At 48.9% G+C, this 22819-nt stretch overlaps 1 protein-coding gene across 1 annotated transcript; it reads left to right on the top strand.

Annotated features, from left to right (window-relative positions):
* Positions 1-270: 270 nt before the first annotated feature.
* Positions 271-21175, top strand: Cetp (cholesteryl ester transfer protein). Its single transcript, XM_051201904.1, has 16 exons — positions 271-388; positions 1118-1232; positions 3997-4131; positions 4234-4304; positions 4516-4603; positions 5181-5250; positions 5439-5499; positions 7035-7126; positions 8279-8458; positions 9158-9228; positions 12174-12318; positions 17686-17753; positions 18554-18587; positions 18986-19055; positions 20406-20491; positions 20929-21175. The coding sequence occupies exons 1-16, from the start codon at positions 271-273 to the stop codon at positions 21001-21003; spliced, it is 1479 nt and encodes a 492-aa protein (XP_051057861.1). The 3' UTR covers positions 21004-21175.
* Positions 21176-22819: the final 1644 nt, after the last annotated feature.

Here is a 22819-nt window from a genome sequence, read left to right as displayed (position 1 = left end):
TATTTGAAGGTTGAAGCAGGGGATAAATTAAGGGAAGTATACAATAGAAGGGTGTGGGTGCTTGAGGGCGGATGAGCAGAGGGTGGGGTACCCTGGTCATTCATCCAGCACTGACCCCAGAGGAGGTCCGAGATTCTGGGCAGGAAAGAGGTGGATATTTGGAGCCAGAAAAACCCTGCTTCCCAGAAGAATTTCATGGGGGCTGGGCAAACACATATATAGGAGCGTAGGCTGTCCAGCCAAGCCACTGGCCACTGCTCCTGGAGCATCATGCTAGCTGTCACGCTCCTGAGCCTGGCCCTATTAGGAAACACCTGTGCCTGCTCCACCAGCACCTCCTGTGAGGCAGGCATTGTGTGCCGCATCACCAAGGCTGCCCTGCTGGTGTGTAAGTGCCTGCCTATCTCTGTTCTTTAGGGATATCCGCTGTGGCCAGAAGCCAGCACTGGAGCAGGGCTGCACCCTGGCAGCTTGGAGGCAAGAGAAAGAGGTGGAGAGGGAGAAAGGGAGAGAAAGGAAGAGAAGGAGAGGGGAGAGGGGAAGGGCTGATCTGTGGCAGTGAGGTGAAAGACAGCCTCTCCCTTTCTCTTCTGACTTCACATTCAAGATCAAGGCTGTCGGCGCCCGCTAGATTTCAAATAGCTAATGCATGTTTTACTGAGGACCCCAGTCAATCTTAGTTCAGAGAACCTGAGGGAATCAGGTTAAGGACATGTGTCCTTGGTGATAGAGGCCAGCCTGTGTCACCAAGTGCTGTGTGACCTTAGCTCTCCTGCTCTCTCTGGAACTCAGCCTGATGAGAATTTGGGGATGTTCAGTTGTGTTGTCTACACAGAATATTCGATATTAGTCATACTGTGAACCAGGGGTCTGGGTGCAGCTGAAGCTGGTGGATGCCATTTTGACTAGAACCAGGACCTTCCTAAGTGTTAGGAAGTATAGCCTGGAGTATGAACAGGATCTGGGGAAGAGTTCCTGTGTTTCCTGAGGAGACCACCTCCCCCCCTTACCCAGAGACCTGTTGGGAGCACGGCCTCATCCCAGAGACACTAAACAATGGGATGGTTGAAGATAAGACTTGCCTACCTCACAGTAACTCACTCAACTTTCCTTCCAGTGAATCAGGAGACAGCCAAGGTCATCCAGACAGCGTTCCAGAGAGCCTCCTACCCAGACATCAAGGGTGAGAGGTCTATGATGCTCCTTGGCCGAATCAAGTATGGGCTGCACAAGTGAGTAGCAGGACTGGGACTGGAGGGGAAGAGCTTGGGACATACAGTGGACCCGGGGAGGAGGAACAGCAGGATTGATGCTCCGATAGGGTGTGCCTTCCCCTGCTTTCAATCTGTCCAAGTGTAGGGGACCCACGAGTGACTAGCATTCTACTCACCTCCACTGCAGCTCCTGTAGGAGTTGAGCCTTGAGGGCCGCTTTCATCTGTATTAGGAAGATGAGGCAAACAGAGGCAGTGCTCTGAGATTTCTTGGCCAGGCCGGTGTTCTGACTGGATTGGAATCATGATCCAGACCAAGATCAGGCTGTGGGCCTGATGCTTTTTAAGCTGTGTTTTACATTTTCATGATTGCATCTCCCTAAGTGCCTAGCTTAGCCAATCAGAAAGAGGAGGCAGAGAGTCAGGCTGCACACAGTGCTGCAGGCTCAGCTCATCCACAGCTCCGCTCCAGGGACTCAACTTTCTGTGAGTCTAAGGCCCCAAACCCAGGGAAGACACTGTTGTTGGACCTTACCTTTGTTTTAAAGCCAACACCCTCTTCCCCAGACCCCCTAAAACAGATCCAAGATAGTGACCAGTCTTATGTTGGAACAGGAACCTGTCCCTCTTCAGAGCCACTAGGTGGCGCTGGCAGTAGTGGAGTGCCGCTCTGAGGACAGCCACAGTGGAGTGTGACAGACAGGAAGGCAGCCAGGGCTCTGTTTGACCTTGAGTGTCAGTTTCTCTTTCTTTATAATGAGGACGACGTCCATATCCAATGTCACAACATGCCAGAGGCTGCAAAAACGTCCTGGCAGTTGTTCAAAAGATACAACTCTTAGAATCCCCCATGACAGCGCCCCTTACCAGCAGGAAGTAGTTTGGAAAGAACGATGCCCAAATTCCCAAATATTGTCTATAAATATTTGTTTTCATTTAAATGGACTTGGTTATAAAAACAAACAAACAAACAACTGGCACAGTGTGCTGGCCAATGCCTTTAATCCCAGCACTCAGGATGCAGAGATAGGAGGATCTCTGAGTTTGAGGCCAGACTGGTCTACAAAGTTCCGGGACAGCCAAGGCTACACAGAGAAACGGGGCGGGGGGGGGGGGGGGAGAGGGAGAGCGGGGAGAGAGAGAGAGAGAGCCTTTAACACATTAGCAGCAGTCCAGACCTGATTGCCCAAAAATAGATTTCATTTCTATGTAAGTACTCACAGACATGGCTGTATAACTGGGGATTGGGGAATCAGCTATGATTGAAATCTCTGTACAACAGGGATTCTTTACCCTGTTGTCTATGAAAGGAGCAGTATAAAATTAAGAGGAAAGAAAAGTCTAGGGATATGGCTCAGTCTGTAAAGTGCCTAGCACACATGAAGAGACATGAGTTTGGATCCTCAGCACCCTTGGAAAAGCTGAACATGGTGGGTGTACCTATGTCTTAGGTATTCTATTGCTACAAAGAAACATCATGACCAGAAGTACCTTGGGAGGAAAGAGTTTATTTGGCTTATATTTCCATATTGCTTTTCATTCCTTAGAAAATCAGGACAGGAACTCAAGCAGGGCAGGAGCCTGGAGGCTGGAGCTGACAAAGATGCCATAGAGGAGTGCTGCTTACTGGCTTGTGCCTTGTGGCTTGCTCAGTCTGCTTTCTTACAGAACTCAGGACCACCAGCCCAGAGGTGGCCAATTACCAATTAAGAAAATATCCTACAGGCTTTTTTTTACAGCCAGATCATTTTGTTTGTGTGTGTGTTTGTTTGTTCATTTGTTTTTTCCAGACAGGGTTTCTTTGGGTTAGCCTTGGCTGTCCTATATAGCCCAATCTTATGGAGGCATTTTCTCAATTAAGGCTTCCTCCTCTCTGACAACTCGTTATAACAAGTGTTAACATAAGACTAGCAAGCACAGCCTGTAGCCAAGCACTGGAGAAGGGTCAGGCAGATCCTTGGAGCTCATTGGCCAACCAGCCTAGACAATAGGTGAGTTCCAGGTTTAATGAGCAACCCTGTCCTCTAAATAGTGTTGAGAATGGCCAAAGATGACACCTGACATTGATCTCTGGCTTCCATGTATGCATACACTCACATGAACACAAACACACACACACACACACACACACACACACACACACACACACCATAGAGAGAGAGAGAGAGAGAAAGAGAGAGAGAGAGAGAGAGAACACCAAAAGGCCAAGCAGTAATACCTGGCTTTTCATGGCCAGCTTCTATCACAGAGGCCTATATTATCTTACAGTTGCAGGACACGTGACAGTAGGTGACATTCAAAGTGCTGGCAGGGACTCTTCTGAGGTCATAGGGGATATGAGGTATCCTGCCTTGTGTAGTTCCTAGAGACAACCCCAGCCCAGGCTTCTGACCCCTCTATCACTGAGACCAGCAAGGTCTTCCCTGCTCGTACATCTGCACTTGCCTCCCCTTCCCACTGTCCAACAGTGGGTCTTGTGATCCACCAGGTGACTTAGGTACCCCCCCACTTTAATGTCCCCACACCTGCATGGCTCCCTCTGTGGATTAGGAGGTGATTTTGGATGGGGGGGTTTGTCCCATCTAATACCCTCCCCAACCTCTTAAGCAAAGTGGGGAGTAGCTTTAGATGCTTTCTGGGAGATCCAGCTCCTGAGGGTGACCCCAGGATGCATTTAGCACCAGGACAACAGGACAGGGCAGGGCCTATTGAGCATGTGGAGAAGCAGGGACAGCCCCTTCCCTACCCTTAGTGCCCCTCCTTACTACCATCTGCCCTCATAGCATCCAGATCAGCCACCTGTCCATTGCCAGCAGCCAGGTTGAGCTGGCGGAGGCCAAATCCGTGGATGTCTCCATTCAGAACGCATCTGTGATCTTCAAGGGGACCCTCAACTATGGCTACAAGGGCGCCTGGGGGTGAGCATTCCCATTAGCTGTTGAGCCACCTGCTGGCCTCTTAGTGGCAATAAAGGAACACAAGACAATTTTGTGAGGGTGTTGGTCCTTGGCTTTTTGCAGGCTGAACATTGAACAGTCTGTTGACTTTGAGATTGAGTCCGCCATTGATCTCCAGATCAACACGCAGCTGAGTATGTTGTCTCCTCTGGGAAGGTGGGAGGCCAGGCTGCAGGGATGGAAGACCAAGTAGATGGTGTTCTGCGGTCTCTGGTGGTGGGGGATGAGTTGGGAAAGCTTGCAGGACAGGAATTCCAGAACTGGCCACACTTCTGGCTGGCCCAGACTGCCCATGGGTGCTGCCCTGTAGCCCAGGCTGCCTGGTGGGCGTTGGTTTCTCTGCAGCCTGTGAATCTGGCCATGTACGGACTGATGCCCCCGACTGCTCCATCTCCTTCCATAAGCTGCTCCTGCACCTCCAAGGGGAGCGTGAGTAAGTACCATCTCCAAGAACTCCTTTTATACCCCAGGCCTGTTAGTGTGCCCCTCCCCAGACATGTCATTTTCAGCCCCTTCCCATTAGAAGACCCCTAAAACTCAACAAGAGCAACAGCAGCTGCATTACTGAGAATACAGTATGTGATAAAGGGCGTTCTAAGCTCATTGCATAGAGAGGAGCCCAAGGTTCAGAGAAGCCCCAGGGACTCAGTGACAAATGTGGATAGCAGGGGGAGCTGGTATCTGGGAACTGGTGAGAGACATTCTCAGCCCTTCAGCACATGGGTTCACATATGGATGCAGACTCCAGCATGTCCATGTGCACAGAAGGTAAAGGTGTGACAGGAAGCGGCCCTCTGGGGAAAGCCTAAGGTGGCAATGTGGTTGCCGTGGGTTCCAGACTTTCTGATTTCGGTGCTCTCTGCTGTGAAGTGGGGATGCTAACATCTTCTTCCTGAGCCCTTGGAGGACTCTAAGGGCAGAGGAGCCCTGGATGCCACTCAGCATACAGTAGGTACTCAATGAGTACATATGACTAAGTGAAGACCCACTGTGACACTTGGTTCCCTCAGGCCTGGCTGGATTAAGCAGCTGTTCACAAACTTCATCTCATTCACCCTGAAGCTGGTCCTGAAGGGACAGGTAGGTGAAGCCAGACCAGAGTCATGCTCTGGAACCAGGCTTCCTCCTCTCCCAGCTCTTCCTCCCCGACCCCCACTCCCGTGCCCATTCCCAGTGCAGCCATTCAGACACAGCTAGGAGGAGGCACCATCTGCCTCTCCTCTGGCCTCCTTGCCTGCCCGATAAACAGCTTAAGCTGTCTACTCCAGGTCTGCAAGGAAATCAACGTCATCTCCAACATCATGGCTGACTTTGTCCAAACAAAGGCTGGTGAGTTCTGTCTTCTTGGTTAACTGTGTGATGTTGGCACAGTCACACACTTAAGTGGCTTTTGTTGACCTGAGAATCAGAGTCACTTCCTCTTGGAGACGCAGCTTTTCAAGCTGACCTTGGGCAAGACACTGAACCTCTGAGCCTGTTTCCCTGTTGGTAACTGAGAGGTGATAATAATACCTTACCCTACAGGGTAACAAGAAAATTGACTGGAAAAAAAAAGGACATTTAAAAAAAATATAAGATAATTGCTAGGCTTTGCCAGCTCTTATTGCCACAACTAGATTTATCAGCATCCCATTCTCCTGTGGCTAAGCCCAGCAGCAACCAGATGAATGGTGAGATGGGGAATCTCACTGAGGGGGGCCGCAGTCTTACCCTACCTCCCCATCAGGCCTTGAGCTATGCTCCCACAAGGCAGTGCAATGTGGAAGGAACCACTGACACTCTGTTGTCCAGTAAGGACATTTCTATCACTGGGAGGGTCAGAGAGGACTGGGTGCTGTGAGGAGTACCCTGTCTGGTACTAATGGACAGAGCCACCATTGGTTGACCTCCTAGTCACCAACAGTTGGCTTCTAGCTCCGTTTTACTAATGATGACTAGTTTATAAGCTGACAGGACACTCTCCACACCCAAAGCAAGAAGTGGAACTTCAAACAACTGGTCCTTTAGCAGTTGATCAGTTGAGCAGTTGTGGCCTGGCCACATAGTCCTTGCTCTCTGAATAAGAGCAGTAAGAGCAGTGAAGCCCCGGGTCAGGAACCATGGAGACCTCTGCTGAGGGTGGCTTGGGAGGGGAGACACACACGGCTCCAGGTGCCCCTGGCAGCGTCCTAGTCTTCTGTCCAGGATGCACAGCAGCCGCACAGTATGGGACATCAGCTGCCTCCCACTCTCTACTGCCAACACTGGATCAGGAACCTTCCTGCTTCTGGAGGAACATGAAGATGGCTTTGTCCATCGGGGAGTAGAGTAAAAGCCTATAGGAGTAGAGGTTGGCTAGAGACACAGAATTCAGATAGGCTGGGAGGTCAGGGCCCCATACCTACATCAAGGGACTAGCGGCTATAGAGACCTTCAGGGCTGCAGAGCCTTAGTATTTTCTGCCTTTGTGGGAGATGTTTGCAGCCCCTGTTGGGCCCGGGAGAAGACTGGGAAGAAAGATTAGTAGAACTGCCCAGTGTTGCAAGTTCAACTCTCTCACACTTTTGCACAAATGAATTGAATGAACACAGTCCTGAGGTAGATGCTGCCCTCAGAGGAGAGGACTAGAGTCCCTAAAGAGATCAGGTCATCATTGCTGTGGCCACTCACAACTTGGATCTGGGGTTACAGCTGGGCCTGGACTCTGAACCCCTTCTTCCACAAGGTCTCCCTCAGCAAGGAGCTACCCAGACAGACAGTAGCTGTCCTTGGCCTGGGACTATTCCACAGATGGAGGCTCCTCTCTGTAGCATTTTGGAGCAGATAACTCCTCAACCAGGGCCTGCCCCACCCACATGGTCCATTTGACCTCTGCTCCCCCGCAGCCAGCATCATCTCAGATAGAGACATCGAGGTGGACATTTCCTTAACAAGATCACCTGTCATCACGGCTACCTACCTCGAGTCCCATCACAAGGTAGGCATGCTAGGAGGGGGCAGGACTTTTCCTGTTATAGTTTTGGGTATGGTCCTTACTCTCTACTCCCTTCCCCTAACTTTTATCCCATGGAAGCCAAGTGTCCCACTGTGAGGCATTTTATGACATGGACAGAAAAGGATCTCAGTCCATGTGCCCATGCCCTCTGCAGGTGCCCCACACTTTGTCCAGCACTGGCCCCATTACAAAATGCACATTTGTCTTCTGTCCTCCTCAATAGCAGTCACTCAGTGAAGCCACCGCCTCCTCATAGGACCTGATGAAAGCCCTGGACTTCCATTACCTGAGACGTGGGTTGCACTACTGTAACAAAGAGACCCAAAAGAACAGCTTGAAACCCAGAGCTGTTCAGCTTCCTTAGGGAATGGCCTGGGGGATCTGGCTGATGCAGTGTTAGTGTGCACAGCACAGCTGTATTGTGACCTGGATGCTACACCCATTCGTTTCACACCCTAGGGGCCTGACCTTTATCACGTGATCACCTTCCTGGGAAGGTCATCCCATGGAACTGTGAACCAGGCCAAGACCTGGGTATTGCAGAACTCAGAGAGAGAGAGAGAAAGAGAGAGAGAGGAATAGAGAGATAGATAGATAGATAGATAGATAGATAGATAGATAGATAGATAGATAGATAGATAGAGATTCACAAATCTTCCCTCAATGGGGCTTGTCCCTAGGAAAGTGACCAAAGGGAACACTTCAGGAGGGTGTAGATGCCGATGAACATATGGGTGGCTTTTGTCAGTGGGTAAGGAACTAGGAGTGGCTTGTCTTCTTCACTCTGTTGACTGGACTAGTGGCCATTGACTCTCAGCTCCCTGAAGGTACAGGGCTCATGGCCAGAGTAGGGGCATGGAGACCACAGTCCAGCTCCTCTGACTGTGGTCTTTGGTGGAATGTCAGCCTGGGAAGTGGTCGCCAAGCCCACCTGGTGCACGGAGCATATCAACAGCTTCAGCTGTATTCACTGAATGAGTGGCTGGGAGGAAACTGCCTCTAGTTGTTCCTCAGTTTCCCCATCTGTCTTCAACTAGACGCTTTGCCTTCCAAAGCTCCACTCTTTGGCCTGAGGCTGGCTCCAGAGCCAGGAGAGCTAAAGAGATGAATAGCCAGTGTACCTGTTTCTTCCAGGGTCATTTCATCTACAAGAACACCTCGGAGGTGCTACCCCTCCCTGCCTTCTCACCCACGCTGCTGGGGGACACCCGGATGCTCTACTTCTGGTTTTCTGAGCAAGTCCTAGACTCCTTAGCCAAGGTCGCCTTCCAGGATGGCCGCCTTCAGCTCAGCCTGGCAGAGGCAGAGTTCAGGGTAAGGGGCAGAGTGGGCTGCAGGAACAACCACATGTGTGGTGGTCTGTATGTATTCATCCCCACCCAGGGTTGGGGGAGCCTAAAGGAACTCTGGTTGTTAATCAAAGGAGCCGTGAACCGCTGAAGCTGCAGCCATAATATTAAATTCTAGCAGTTATTGGTACCCACTGTGTGTGGTGTATAAGAGTCACTGATCAATGAAACTATAGACAGGCAGATGCAATTACAGATATTTTGGGGACATGGTAATTATGTTTTTAACATCGGTGCTGCTGCCATTTTTGTGGCACTGGCTGTAGGTGACTAATGTTGCCACTTTCAGTATGTAAAAGTGTTCGACCAAAAAGAAAAAATACAAAGAAGCCTGAGAGGATAGGTAGCTTGTCCTAGATAGCTTGGGTTAGAAGGGGTGATTCATTCACAAGCCAGCGCCTTTCACAGATGCCTAGCTGGCCTACAGTTCACACCTGCCAGTGAGTTAATGGGGGAACCAGGGGCCTCTAGAGGGAAAACTGCAAGGTCCCACAGCCCGGGTGTCACCAGCCTCCAGCTAAGTCAGGGGATCTTATACTGTACCCTTCCCTGATCTAATCTGGGGGTTGAGTTTCAGAAGAGACCCAATCCATGACATTGTACCCCATGCCTGCCATGTCCTTCTAACGGGTAACCTCACCCACACACACCCTTTCTCTTGTAGGCTGTGCTAGAGACTTGGCACTTCAACCCTAACCAGGAAATCACCCCGGAGGTAAGTTCTGGGAGCTTGAGGTTTAGTTTATGCACTCCAATCCTGCCCCTGCTTCAGGGGCTCTCCTGTCCCCAGCCAGTCTCCACAGTGGGGACATGCATATGTGCAAGGACAAGCTCCTGGGTGTCTAACCCGAGCTAAGGCCTTCTGCCTATCATCTCACTTGGACTTCATACATCCCTGAGAGCCAGACACTGTTCTGAGCACCATTCTCATACTGGACAGCTGAGTGAATGGCAGGGTTACCTGTGAGCCACCCATGATAACTCTAATGATTATGTCCCATACCACTGATCCATACCAAATCCATAGATAGGGTCTGGGGGTTGGATGGAACCCCAGGATTAGTCCCATGCTCTCTCAAAGGGCCCAGACAACAGAAAGGTGACTACTCATTACTGACTCCAAATACATGTGCTCGTTGGACCTCACAGTTTCCCCTCTGCTAAGTGATGACAAGGTCTGTAAACCTGATTCTCAAAGCAAGACCCCAATCTTGAAGGGACCGTTGCCCTTTCTGGGTAAACTCCTCCAGCCTCTGATGCACTCACTGTGGTGGTTGCGTGGGAGTTTTCATACCACCCTAAATTCTCCAGGCTCTCTTCCAGCTTCCCACCATCTCCTTTCCCACAAACCCGATAACTCTATACAACTGCTTCTCCTAGAGTGACCCCCAACACAGCTCCCCTCTGTTTCGGTGCCCACTCACCCCTCCTGCCCCTCCTTGGTATGTGTGTGGGGTCTTCCTGGCCTAGCAGTGCAGTGACAGCCCTTCCCTTCTGAAGTTCCTGACTTCCCTTCCCAGCCTAGACTGCTTCCCCCTTCCAAAGACGAAACTCTGAACACAGGCAAACCTCAGATCCTTCATCCCCACTCTGAGAGCCATCATGACATCCACACTATTGTAGTATCTATCCACTTCTTCTTGCATCCATCCCCAATCCAGGCCCAGCTACTATGGGGGTCTCTGTGACCTCAGTGGGCTGCAGAGAGATAAGCTGTGGGAAGCAAGAAGACAGTTGAGTTTGATACAACTCAATAGTAGGTGGTGGTTCAAACTTCTGGGGTCTGACCCTGGCGAGGTTATTTTAGGCATATTTAAGTGCAGCCCTTTGATGAAAACTATTCTGCTGATTATTAACTCAGTCCCACATGCACCACAAAGCACACACCCTTGAGGACCAAAGTAAGCTAAACACAGACCAGACTCGACTTGGTTCTATAGACTCAATTGCAAATATGTCCTTCAGTCCTGGTGTTCACAGATTGCTTTTGCTCGTTTTACTTCTTATGCCGCTGCTGTTGTTGCTGCGGATGTTTGAAGACAGGATTTCACCATATGTACGGCTCACACTAGTCTCAAACTCTGTGTGTTGACCAGGCTGCTCTCCAACTTTTGATCTTGCTGCAGCTGCGATTGCAAATGTTCACCACAGTGCTCGGGCAGTTCTTTAATCTACACCTTCTACCTGACTTCCTTGTGGCTACTTGTGGCTTTCTTTGGTTAGAGTAGTTACAGTGCTCTTTCCACAGATGGGTAATGTCTTACTTTCCAACTGTACACCTCACCGATTTCTGAGAACATCGAAGTCTGGGGACATGCCCCCTTGGTGCCACATCCTCTCCTGTGTCTTGGGGCTTCACTGCACAGTTTCACTTCTCAGCTGAAGCCTGTCTCCAGAACCTAGGATTGAACTTTCTTTATTTTGAGCTCAGCTGTATGTTAAGCAAAGCTTCCTATTTGGGACACTCACTGGCTGAGTAGTGTATTTAGAAGCTGCTGGCCCAGTCTACGGGTTGCAGGTCCTGCAGCTCTGCCCATCTGACCTGCCTGCTGCCTTCCTTGTGTGGGCTAAGTTCCAGCCAGAGGGCCTTTGCTAACTCTTCTGTCCACTGGAACTGTTCCCCACCCCTTTCATCTGATTCTTTTCCATCTACAGGGCAGTCCCCTCCCACCTCCTGGTCTAAGTTGAATCCTTTGCCCAAGACTCTTGTACCCTGGCATGGTTCCTCTCTGCTGTCACATCTCTGGTTGCAATCGTACACTTCGCTTGGGGATTCTATAATGACTGTTGGGCTTTGCTGGAATCACCATGTGTGTTTGGCTCTCTGCTGAACCCAGCTCATGGTCAGAGCTGAAGGTCCCCACACATATCATTAGAAGTAACACCCTCCCTGTCCTGGAACTCACTATGTAGGCTAGGCTGGCATCTAACTCAGAGATCCACCTGCCTCTACCTCCTGAGTGCTGGGATTAAAGGTGTGCAACACCATGCCTGGATTAAAAACAAAACAAAAAAACCTCTCTGTTCTTTTTAATCACCTGTCCTGGATCCTCAGTAAGACCAGCTGTCAGCTCTGCTTGTGCCTGATCTCATTTATTCATCATTGTTGTTACCCCCAATTCACAGACCAGGAAAGGGAGACCCACAAACCTAAGTCAGTGTGTCCCTCCCATATCCCTGAAGGTGGGCAGGGAAGCAACAGTTTTTGCTCTCCCCCATACAGATCACAAAACTGAGGGTCTGAGGGGGACAAGAGTATTAACTTATTTTTAAAACTTTTATGTTCATTTACTTAATTTTATGTGTAGGAGTGTTTTGCCTGCATGTTTGTTTGTATGTGTACCATGTGTGCCGGGTGACCATGGAGTTCAGAAGAGGAAGTCAGATACTCTGGAACAGGATTACAGACTATTGTGAGACACATGTCAGGCTCCTCTGGAAGAGCAACCAGCACTCTTAACTGCTGAGCTATCTCTCCAGCCCATGTCCTAACGTCTTGCTGTGTCACTGTTGAGATATAGCCCAGAGCCAGAGCTACCACCCCAAGCTGTTTTTACCCACCTGGGACTCCAGTCAGTCTGATCCCTCCAGTCTCTGAGGGCAGTAGCCACAGACTGCCCTTCCTGTCCCAGTCACAGGATCCTCATCTCTCCACAGCTGTTCAGTGGCTTCCTCACCAGCCCAGGCCGAGTCACTGTCCACTGCCTGAGGAGACCCACAATCTCCTGCCAGAACAAGGGTGTCGTGGTCAGTTCTCCCGTCGTGATGGAATTCCTCTTCCCACATAAGGATGGGCAAGATTCTGTGACCCACACTTTTGAAGAGGTGAGATGGGTACAGGGATTTAGAGCAGTGGTGTCATCAAAATCCATCTATCCTTTTCTCCATCACTGCTGGGATACATTGTCTCCTACCCATGGCTCCTGTTCATCAAAATTGTGGGATGTGAGCCAGGTGGTTGTCGGCAAGATGCTTCAGCTTTACTAATATCTCCTTAAGTGGAGCACTGCAACGTAGATGTTTGTCATTTGGGCCTAAAACACTGTCGTCATTCCACATCTATGACCACATGGATTCCCAGTTCCCTCATGTTGTGGACTTATCACTGAGGGTCCCATGTAGGGTGTGGGGTGGCACCCATGATCAAACACACACTGACGTTTCTCCTCATGTCATAACCACACTGACGGGGACTGGGTGCCAAGCCCCCTCTGAGTGACACAGTTACTCCAACTCAGAAGCGCGAGGCTAGGTCAGTTGTAATGAAGGAGCTGAGGTCAGTCTGGTTTCCAAGACTCTTCAAGATCTCCTCAGTGTTTTTTAGTAGCTCAAGCTCTAAAGATAGCAGGCATGATGTCTACTCTTATAATCTCACCATTGAAAGGCTAGGCAGGAGGATTGTGGGTTAAAGGTAATCCTGGGCTACACAGGGGGTCTTGTCTGAAAAAAAAAACCCATACCCCCAAATCAAAAAACACACTCCCCCAAACCCTAAAGGCAAAAGCAGTGAAGCCTGTCAGAGAAATGCTGCCATTATAAGGAAGTGCCCAGGGTGGACCCCCACCTCACATGGAGCATGGCTGGGTTTCCATCTGACAAGCCCCTTAAAATCAACAACAAACAAACTTAGTTTGCATTTTAATTTTTTTTTTGAGACAGAGTTTGTCTGTGGCTTTGGAGCCTGTCCTGGAACTAGCTCTTGTAGAACATGCTGGTCTCCAACACCTAGAGATCCGCCTGCCTCTGCCTCCCAAGTGCTGGGATTAAAGGCGTGGGCCACCAACGGCCCAATGCATTTTAATTTCTTAAAAGTATTTTAATTAGGCCAGAGAAATGACTCAGTTCATGGAACCCACATGGTGGGAAGGAAAAACCAACCCCAGGAAGTTGTTCTCTGAACTGTACATACTCACCATAGCATGCACATTGTTAGGATAAACATCATGGGGACCTGGGTGGATTCTACGGCAGGCAAGAGTGACCAAGGTGGAGGGACAAACATGCCGGGCAGACAGAGCTTAGTGAGAAGTTTTATTAGAAGGGAGAGGGAGGGGGAAGGAAAGAGAAAAGAGACACAGAGATGATGGGAGATGTCATTCTGTAAATCTGTTTCTGGTATTGGTTAATGAATAAAGCACTGTTGGCCAATAGGAAAGCAAGATAGGCGGGACTAGGAGGAGAGAGGAGGTAGTAGGGAGGAGAATCAACATGGAGGACAGAGAGAGTAGAACATCGGGCCCTCTCTCCAGTAAGATGAGACCACTTAGGTCAATAGAAACGGGTTAATATTTAAGACAGAGCTAGCCAATAGGAAATACTAGTAACAGGCTAACAGCTTTATAACTAATACATTGTCTCAGTGTTGTCTCAGAGTGTTATTTGGGGCTGGCACAGCAATGGGACCAGACTGATGGAAAAACATACTCTAACATACAGAGAGAGAGAGGAAGAGGGAGACAGGAAAAGTCCTGTCTGCCCCAGGGAAAAAGTGGGGGGGGGGGAAGGGTAGCAAGTGAAGAGTAGAAAGAAAGAGTAAGTGGGCAGAGGTCTTTCTTTTAAAGGGGTCCTTTGTGCCTGGGCTGATCAAGGTATTGCCTGAGTGCATTCTGCCAGGTGATGGGGCAGGCCAACTTAATGCCTGAATCCTTACACACCATGTAAATAAAAATGTAATGAAATTTTAAACATTTGGTGTGTTTATACATGTGCGCGCGCGCGCGCGCGCGCACGCACACACACACACACCTGGTGTTAGCAGTAAGGTTTTTCCTGCCGGCCGGTCTGGTCCCACCGCCATGCCAGCCCCAAATAACACACAGAGACTGTGTATTTGATATAATGCTGTTGGCCAGTTACTAGTTTCTTATCAGCTAGCTCTGTCTTAATTATTAACCCATTTCTATTAATCTAAGTACTTCCACGTGGTCTTTTCTTACCGGAGAGAGGGGCTAGCATTCTTCTCTCTATCCTCCATCTTGGATCTCCTCCCTACTACTTCCTCTCTCCCTCTAGTCCCGCCTATCTTGCTTTCCAATTGGCCAACAATGCTTTATTCATTAACCAATATGAGAAACATATTTACAGAATGACATCTCCCATCAACCTGGAGTCAGAGAGAAACTTTTAGGAGTTGGGTCTCTCTTCTACCATATGGACCCCAGAGATGAACTCAGGTCATCAGGCTTGGTGGGAGATACATTTACACACTGGTCCATCATGCCAACCCAAACTCCTTATTTTTTTTTTCTGAATAACTTCACATTTGAATAGAAGTTGCTAAGACAGGACAAAGTGTTCCACATCCGCAGGCCCTGCATGTACAGTGCTGATCTTTCCATAATCACGCTGTTTGTTGTAATGAAGAAATTGCCATGCCTGTCTCTTAGTGAATGACTATAGACTTCATCTAACCCTTATCTATTTCCCCCCCACTGGTTTCTTTTCTTTTTTTTTTTTCTTTCTTTCTTTTGTGTGTGTGTGTGTGTGTGTGTGTGTGTGTGTGTGTGTGTGTGTGTGTGTGTCAGCCAAGCAAGATCCAGTCCAAGGACCATTCAGTCTTCAGACTTTTGAACAGTCCTCTGGTTTTTGTCTTGTTCTGTTTACTTAACCTTGTTTGTGTGTCTTTAAGAACTAGGAGAAATTCAAAGTAGTTATTCAAGGAAAAAAAAATTATTCAATGACGTTTGTTAATGTCAGATGAGGCCAGTGTCCGTAAGGACAGAAGCCACGTCAGTATGTCTTTAAGGAAGTGGGTAGTAGAAAGGGGTACTAGGCTCAGAATTGATACCCAAGGGTAAGGGCAAGGAGTTGGAGGAGAGTGTGTTAGAACTGACCTAACAGGATTCTTGCTGACAGTGGCCAGGGTGATTAGACATCACCCTCATAGGAGCAGGTGGAGGATGAGTCCCCTGGTCAGACAGGGAAGGGTGGCCTGATACTGATGATTACACAATGGTTCTAGGAGAGGGTTTAGGAACATGCCTGAAGTTTGGCCAAGCCAAGACCTTAGGTCAGACCATGGTAGGCACCTATCAAGCCCCCTTTCCCCAGATGGCACACTCTACCTTCCTCCCCCCCAACTTCCTCAGTACCTTTCTTCCTCTCCACTCTTGGACTCTCCTCTCGCTTATAAACTTGGCTATGCACATGGACAGCCTTCATGAAATGCTATTACTCAGGACCTTGATGGGAAAGCTTCCAGAAAACTGAACTAGTTAGATCCTCAGAGACCACAGGTGTCTTGGTGGTATGAGACATCCTATCAAGGGTGTTTGGAGTGAGATTGTATCCACAGGCTACACGGTAAAGGAGGTCAAAGCACAGAAGACTGCTGGGTAGGGTGGGAGGAGCCTACATGGCTGGCACTGTAGGTTGGCTAAATTGAGGGGATGTTAAAATGAGTTCTGGTGGTAGTAGTCCTAGAGAAATAGTGGGCCCACCCCTTCCTGATAGAGGTGGCTCTGGAGACATGGAGCAAGAGGACATTTTCTCAGGGCCTCAGCTCACATTTGTCTCCGAGTTAATAACATCGGTATTCCTCATACACTATTTTTTTTTTTCTTTTCAACATCATGAGCTCTTACCATGGCCCAGGCCATATGAATCCTGACCTCATGAAGCATAGCCTAGTGGACAGAGAAAGAATTACTGCCTATCCCAGCAAAAGACTATCAAAATTTTTGCCCAGAGATATAAAATTGAAAATTATACCCAATAAAGGTGCTTAGGTAACTTTAACTCAATGTCAAGGTTATTTGAAGGTCATTTGTACCTGGGTCTCACACACTGACATGTTTTGAGCATGACCCAGGAAAGCTGGGTGGGCACAGATTTCTGGGCCCATCTCCAGAATGTCTGGTTCATAGTCATTAGGCAGGCCCCAAGAATGTGCATTTCCAATAAACTCCTTGTTCCTAAATGTTGGGGCCACTGACCATGGGAACAGTACTGGAGATGCAGCTATCCAGGGTCCTGGATTCTCTGTGTGTGAAAATGCAAACACATCCAGCTGCCAGCAGAGGATGGCTTTTCTTTAGAGGTGGAAGATGGAAGCGATTTTCTGAAGTCCTGGTCATTGGTCATTTCAGACCTACCAGGAAGAAGCAGTTGGATGTGTGGACAGGACCAGGGTTCTAAGTCTGAAGCTGCAGGTGCTGGGGAACTTCTTCAGTTTTGCCTTTTCAACCCCCTCCTTTGCTGTGGTACTCAGGACCTGTGAGTCCTTGGCAGGTGCTCCACCATACAACTCCAGCCCTATCCCCGCCCCTCCCCACACACTCTTCATCTGTGTGTATGTTGTATATTCATATGTACATGCTCCTGTGTGTACACATGTGTGTGTACATCCAAGTCCTGGAGGTTGACATCGGGTTTTTTTCTCTAATGCTCTGTACCATTTCCTCTCTCCTTCCCTCACTCTTTCCCTCCCTCCCTTCCTCTTTTCCTCCCTCTCTCCTTCCTTCCCTAGAACTCAGAGATATGCCTGCCCCTGCCCCGCCCCTGCCCCTGCCCCTGCCTCCTGAGCACTGGGGTTGAATGTGTGTCCCACCAAACCTGACTTTCATCTTGTTTTTTGAAACAGGGTCTCTCGTCAAATCTAGAGCTCATAAATAATAGCAAGCCCCAGAGATTCTCTTTGCTCTGCCGCCCAAGTGCTGGGATTAAAGGCATGCACCACCACTGCCCTGCTCCAGGCTCTGCTTTTAATGTGGGTGCCAAGATCAAACTATGCTCCTCATGTTTGCACTCCAAGCACTTAACCAGCTAAGCCATCTCCGCAGCACCCCCAACTTTTCTTCTTTTAAATACAATTGCTCTGTATGATGTATTTGATACAAAGTATCTCATATTGTCACTTAATTCTCTAACATAGTTTCTTTTAGTTTTTTTCTTTGATGTCTTTTCCTGCTATCCATACACACCAAGGCTATTACTGGCTTTTATCCTGTAAATTAATCATTTTTTGTAACTCGTGTTTGGTTTTTATTTCCATCTGTAGTACTGAGGATGGAACCTGGGGCATGCTAGGCAAGCACTCTATCACTAAGCAATGTCTCCAGCCTCCCAGTTTTCAGAAGGCCAGTAGCTCAGCCTACTCCCACTGCTCCTTACGCCACTCTGTGCAGCAGTGCAGAGGACAGAGAGTTCTGCTTCCAGAAGGGTCCAATCACAGCATCTGGTTTCTCTCCCCAGGATGTTGTTGCTACTATCCAGGCCTCCTATTCCAAGAAAAAGCTCTTCTTAAGCCTTGTGGATTTCCAGTATGTATTCTGGTTTGGAGGAAGAAGGTGGACTTGGCAAACATGTCTTGGCCCTGTAGGGTCAAGCACGGTGCTAGGAACTGTGTGTGTGTGTGTGTGTGTGTGTGTGTGTGTGTGTGAGACCGGTTCCTTTGAGAACTTAGGAGTATCTGCAGGGAGAGGAGAGTCTTCCCTAGTGTCAGCATTGGGAGGAAGAAGCATCAGTAAGGAGAGAGGACCTGGCCTGACCTGTACAAAAGCTGGGTGGCTGGAAGGCAAATATAGAGAGGGTTCTGAAGGGTGGAGGACTTGGATATAAGAGAAGAACACTGAGAATGAGGATGATGAGGGTTGGAGCCCAAAGCAGGGCTAGATTTCCACCCCCTATTTTCTCTGTGTATGTGGTTGGGTGCAGAGGATGAAGCCAGGGGCGTTTCATTTGTTAGGCAAGTGTTCTACTAATGAGTTGTGCTTTTTTGTTGTTGGTTTTGTTTGTTTGGTTGATTGGATTTTTTTGTTTTTGTTTTTGTTTTTTTTTTTTTTTGGGGGGGGGGGAGCCTATCCTGGAACTCACTCTGTAGACCAGGCTGGCCTCTTCCTCCCAAGTGCTGGGATTAAAGGTGTGTGGTGTGTGCTACCAATGCTCAGCTCAAGCCATTGCTTTTTGAGACAGGATCTCACTGTATATTTCAAGCTGGCCAGGAACCTGTGATTCTTCTGACTCAGACTCAAGAATGCTAGGTTATGGGTATTTGTCAGCAAGTTAGGCTAAGATGGACCCATTCTAACTTTCCATTTTTATTCTCCTCTCTTAATTTCAGGATTAAACCAAAGACTACCTCCAACATGGCTGAGGTATGTAGTCTTAGAAGAAATATGTTCTGGGGAAAGGCAGGAAGAGGCTGTAAAAAGAAGTTGGGCAATAGGACCCTCCTGGGTCTCTTGTATAACTTTTCTCCTGCTCTCTTCCAGAAGAAACATTGTTTTTGCAGAAATGGGATCAGGGTAGACTTAAATGAGAAGGTGGGAGAATACTGGATAGGTAGCCTCTCCCTAGACACCAGTTTTCCTTCTGTGGAATGGGCTAACAACCCTAGCCTAGAAGGGACCTCTGGGAAGGAGCAGAGGGTCTGGGTTCAGATGCACATTCTTGTGGATATATGAATAAGTTCTTGTCAAGGCTTTGTGGCCATCTGCCTCATGGGTCACTCCTGTGATCTGAAGGACACTCACCATGGGCCTCTGATTGACAGAGCTCCAAGTCCATCCAGAGCTTCCTACAGTTGATGATCACCACAGTAGGAATCCCCGAGGTCATGTCTCGTAAGTGCGGGATCCAGGAAAGGATGGGGTGGGTGTCTGACTTTACCTTGTCTCCACTTCTAGCTTGTTCATTGCAGAGGTCCTTCCCAAGCAGAGCCTGAAGTAGCTCTGGTTCTCCAGCCCGTTGGGTGTCCCTCAGCCTCTTCCCAGGTGGCAATGTGTGACAAGGTGATTCTGGCTCACACTGAGAGCATTGTCTCTGTCACCTCACTGCTGGCTAAACTAATCTAGGAACCCAGGTCTCAGCCAGCCATGGTGATGTACACCTTTAATCTCAGTACTTGGAAAGTAGAGGTAGGTAGATCTCGATGGGTTTGAGGTCAGCCTGGTCTACACAATGAATTCCAGGACAGCCAGGGCTATGTAAAGATACCCTGTCTCAAAAATAAATAAATAAATAAATAAATAAATAAATAAATAAATAAATAAATACCACAGGTCTCCCAATGGCAACTGGATATGTCAGGAAAAAAATCCTGACAGCTGGGATGCTGACACTTAGTGGGAGCCTAGGACAAGCCTCAGTTTTCCTTCCTATATCATGAGAGCATCAAATTTACTGATCCCCAGATTCTCTGTGAACCCTGACATTGTAGGACTTCTGTTCATTTGTAGCCACTCCAATGGTAACATCTCACACAGGGGTGTGCAAGGAGCACTTTACAAGAGGACCCGTGTTCCCTTCCACCCAGGGATGTTTAGTTGGCTGCACCTTTATTTGAATATTTGCTATCTATGTGGCTTTGGTAGACACAGAAAGAAGACACACTGGACTTGACTGTGTGTCTTGGCCTCTCTCAGCCTCAGTTTCCCCCATCAATACAATGATGCTAATGTTATATGGGAACTGAGTATGACGGTGCAGGCCTGTAATGACATTTATGTGGGAGGCTGAGACAGGATGATTGCAAGAGCAAACCCCGTCTGAGTTATGGGGCAAGTTCAGGAATCACCTGGGCAACTTAGTGAGATTTAGGGGAGAGAGAGAGAGAGAGAGAGAGAGAGAGAGAGAGAGAGAGAGAGAGAGAGAGAGAGAGAGAGACTAGTGTTGTTTGTGAGGCCCCAAGTTCAATCACCAGTACTGTAAAAACTAAACAAACAAATGAATAACACAGATGGTGAGACTGATGAATAGGGAGATTTTCTCTTGACTGCAAAGTGCACTGAGAAGCTCCAGGTGTGAGCAGTGACCACTAGGGAGTGACAGCTGCAGCCCACTGGCTCAGAGCAGCTCACAGAACACCATCAGTTCCAACATTTCCCTCTGGGGCTGCCCAGGTGTTCCAGCCTAGGCCTGGAGCTTGGCCTTGGTCCCTTAGAAGAGCTGACTTGGCTTCCTCCCCTGCCTAGGGCTGGAGATAGCATTGACAACCCTCATGAACAGCAAAGGCCTGGACCTTTTCGACATCATCAACCCCGAGATCATTACTCGTGACGTGAGTATGAAGTCTTCTCCAGCTCCATCTCTCTGAGACAGTCAGATAGTGTTCCCATTTGATTTCTATTTCTGTGATAAAACATTCTGGCCAAAAGCAATCCAGAGAAGGAGATATTTATTTTAGCGTATAGGTTACAGTCTATTACTGGGGGAAGTCAGGGCAGGAACTTGCTGAGCCACTCAAGCTCATGCTAAGGTAACTCTTTCTTATACAGGCCAGGACCACCCACTCACCCACACTGGGCTGGGCCAACTCACATCAATTAACAATCAAGACAGCCCCCCCCTCCCCAATACACACACCCAGACATGTCCAAATGCTAACCTGGTCTAGACCATTCCTGGTTGAGATTTCACTGTGTCAGCTCCATAGCCATCTAGCAGCTCTCTCCTGGAGGCTTGGGAGCTAGCACAGCCTGCCCTTGTCTCCTGCAGGGTTTCCTGCTCCTGCAGATGGATTTCGGCTTCCCAGAGCACCTGCTGGTGGACTTCCTGCAGAGCCTGAGCTAGGAGGCTTTAAGAATGGATGCTGATGGGGCTGGGATCAAAAGCATGCACCCAACTCACAATGGAACAGAAGCATCAGAATGCTGGTGTCTCTTGTACCGGGCTCAGAGTGGGGCCAAGGAGTTGGAGACTGGTTCCCTGCTTTCTGGATTATTAAGGCCTACTGCCATTAAATGCCCTGTCCAGGATCTGAGACTGTCCTTCTTAGGAAGTGGGGACAAGGGGGCAGAGCATGGGAGGGGCTCATCTTACCCATCGTGACTATATGCTGAGCCAATCTGTGACAATGCCCCTCTGGTAGGTTCCCTTACTAGCAGCCTCCAGAGCCATCTAGCTTTTGTGGAATCTGTGGACACCACCCCTACCCTCTAGCAACGGCATTCCTAGCTCCCATAATGTACATGCACTACCCAAGGCCCTTGATTCAGACTGGAAGCGGGAGGGACAGACACCAAGTGGTCAAGACATATATAACACATCCATCATTGCAAGGCACATACTCCAGTCTGGATACAGAGTAGGAAAGGCAATGTGCTGGAGTCTTTGAGTAGTTCAGAGACTGGGTGAGTAGAATACCACAATAGCAGACTTGTTACAGCGATATGCCAGGGAACCACCCAAGCAGCAGGGACCCCCGCCTGAGCTGTCATCAGATGCACAGAGGGAATGCTCCACTCCAGCAGGTGTCTACTCTCCCTACGGGATACTAAGTCCTAATTGGTAAGCCTGGGTGAAGGGCTCAAACCCTGGCTGAGTTACTATGGTGGACAACAGGCTATCCTACCAGGGAAGACCACACACAACCAGGTGGAAACCATACCTGAACACAGACCTTCATCTTCTAATAGCCGGGGCCAGAGAGACTATTAAGTCACATTTTAAAGGCTGAGCAGGAATTTACTAAGTAGCCATATGAAAAAAGGTGCTAGGGCCACAGCAGGCATGTAGAAGCTGGAAATATTCATTCACTACCTAAATTGGCAACACAGTAATTACTTCATTCACTGAACTCATCATTTTCATTGTGCTGATTTCTTTGCAGAAGCCTATGCACTGGCCCTAGAGCACATGCACCCTACAACCATATCAGGTCAGGGAAGAGGATTTTTAATTCTGCTTCGCTCCCCTCAGTATGAGGGTTGACAACCTTTTGTTCCCCACCATCAAAGCTCCCATCCCTTCCTCTGACTAACTTCCTTCCAGTGCCCAAATGGAGTATCTGACTTGTCCCTTGTGCCATGTGGTTCCCACCCTGCAGGGGGAGGGAGGCAGGAAGTGAAGAGGATGGGAGAATCCGAGGTAGGTAGGGAGCACAGGGGCCTTGTGCTGGTCTGGCTTCTCACAGAAGAGGAAGCTAGGGCCTCCAAATAGGCAAATTTGTTGAACTTCAATGCTGAAGATAAAGTCCCTTGACAGACATCTAGCCTCCCCATCCTCCCCACCCCTAGACTCCGCACAGAGGGCTCTTCCATCTCAAGCTTGGAAGGATTTTCTCCAGGCATGGCCACTGCACTGGCCTAGTGGAATGGTTTGTCCTGTGTCTCACACCCTGCAGAACACACATTGTGGCAGTATTGAGAAGTGCCTTGAGAAGCAACTGTCTGTTTATGAGGAGACTAGGCTGATTCCCAGGGCTGGGAGCTCCTGATCAGCCAGGAATGGACTGGTGACTCCCAGAACAGACTGTTAGAAAGCTGGGCCACCCCTTGTCTTCTGTCCCCTCCATCTGTGCTCTGCTCTAAACCTGTGGGTTGTGGCCATCAGAAAGCACATATTTCCAATGGTCTTAGGAACCAAGGCACTGCTCACTAGCAAACTG

This window comes from Phodopus roborovskii, unplaced genomic scaffold (genome assembly GCF_943737965.1).
Source record: "Phodopus roborovskii unplaced genomic scaffold, PHOROB, whole genome shotgun sequence".
Classification (NCBI taxonomy): domain Eukaryota; kingdom Metazoa; phylum Chordata; class Mammalia; order Rodentia; family Cricetidae; genus Phodopus; species Phodopus roborovskii.
This window is presented reverse-complemented; position numbering and strand designations above follow the sequence as displayed.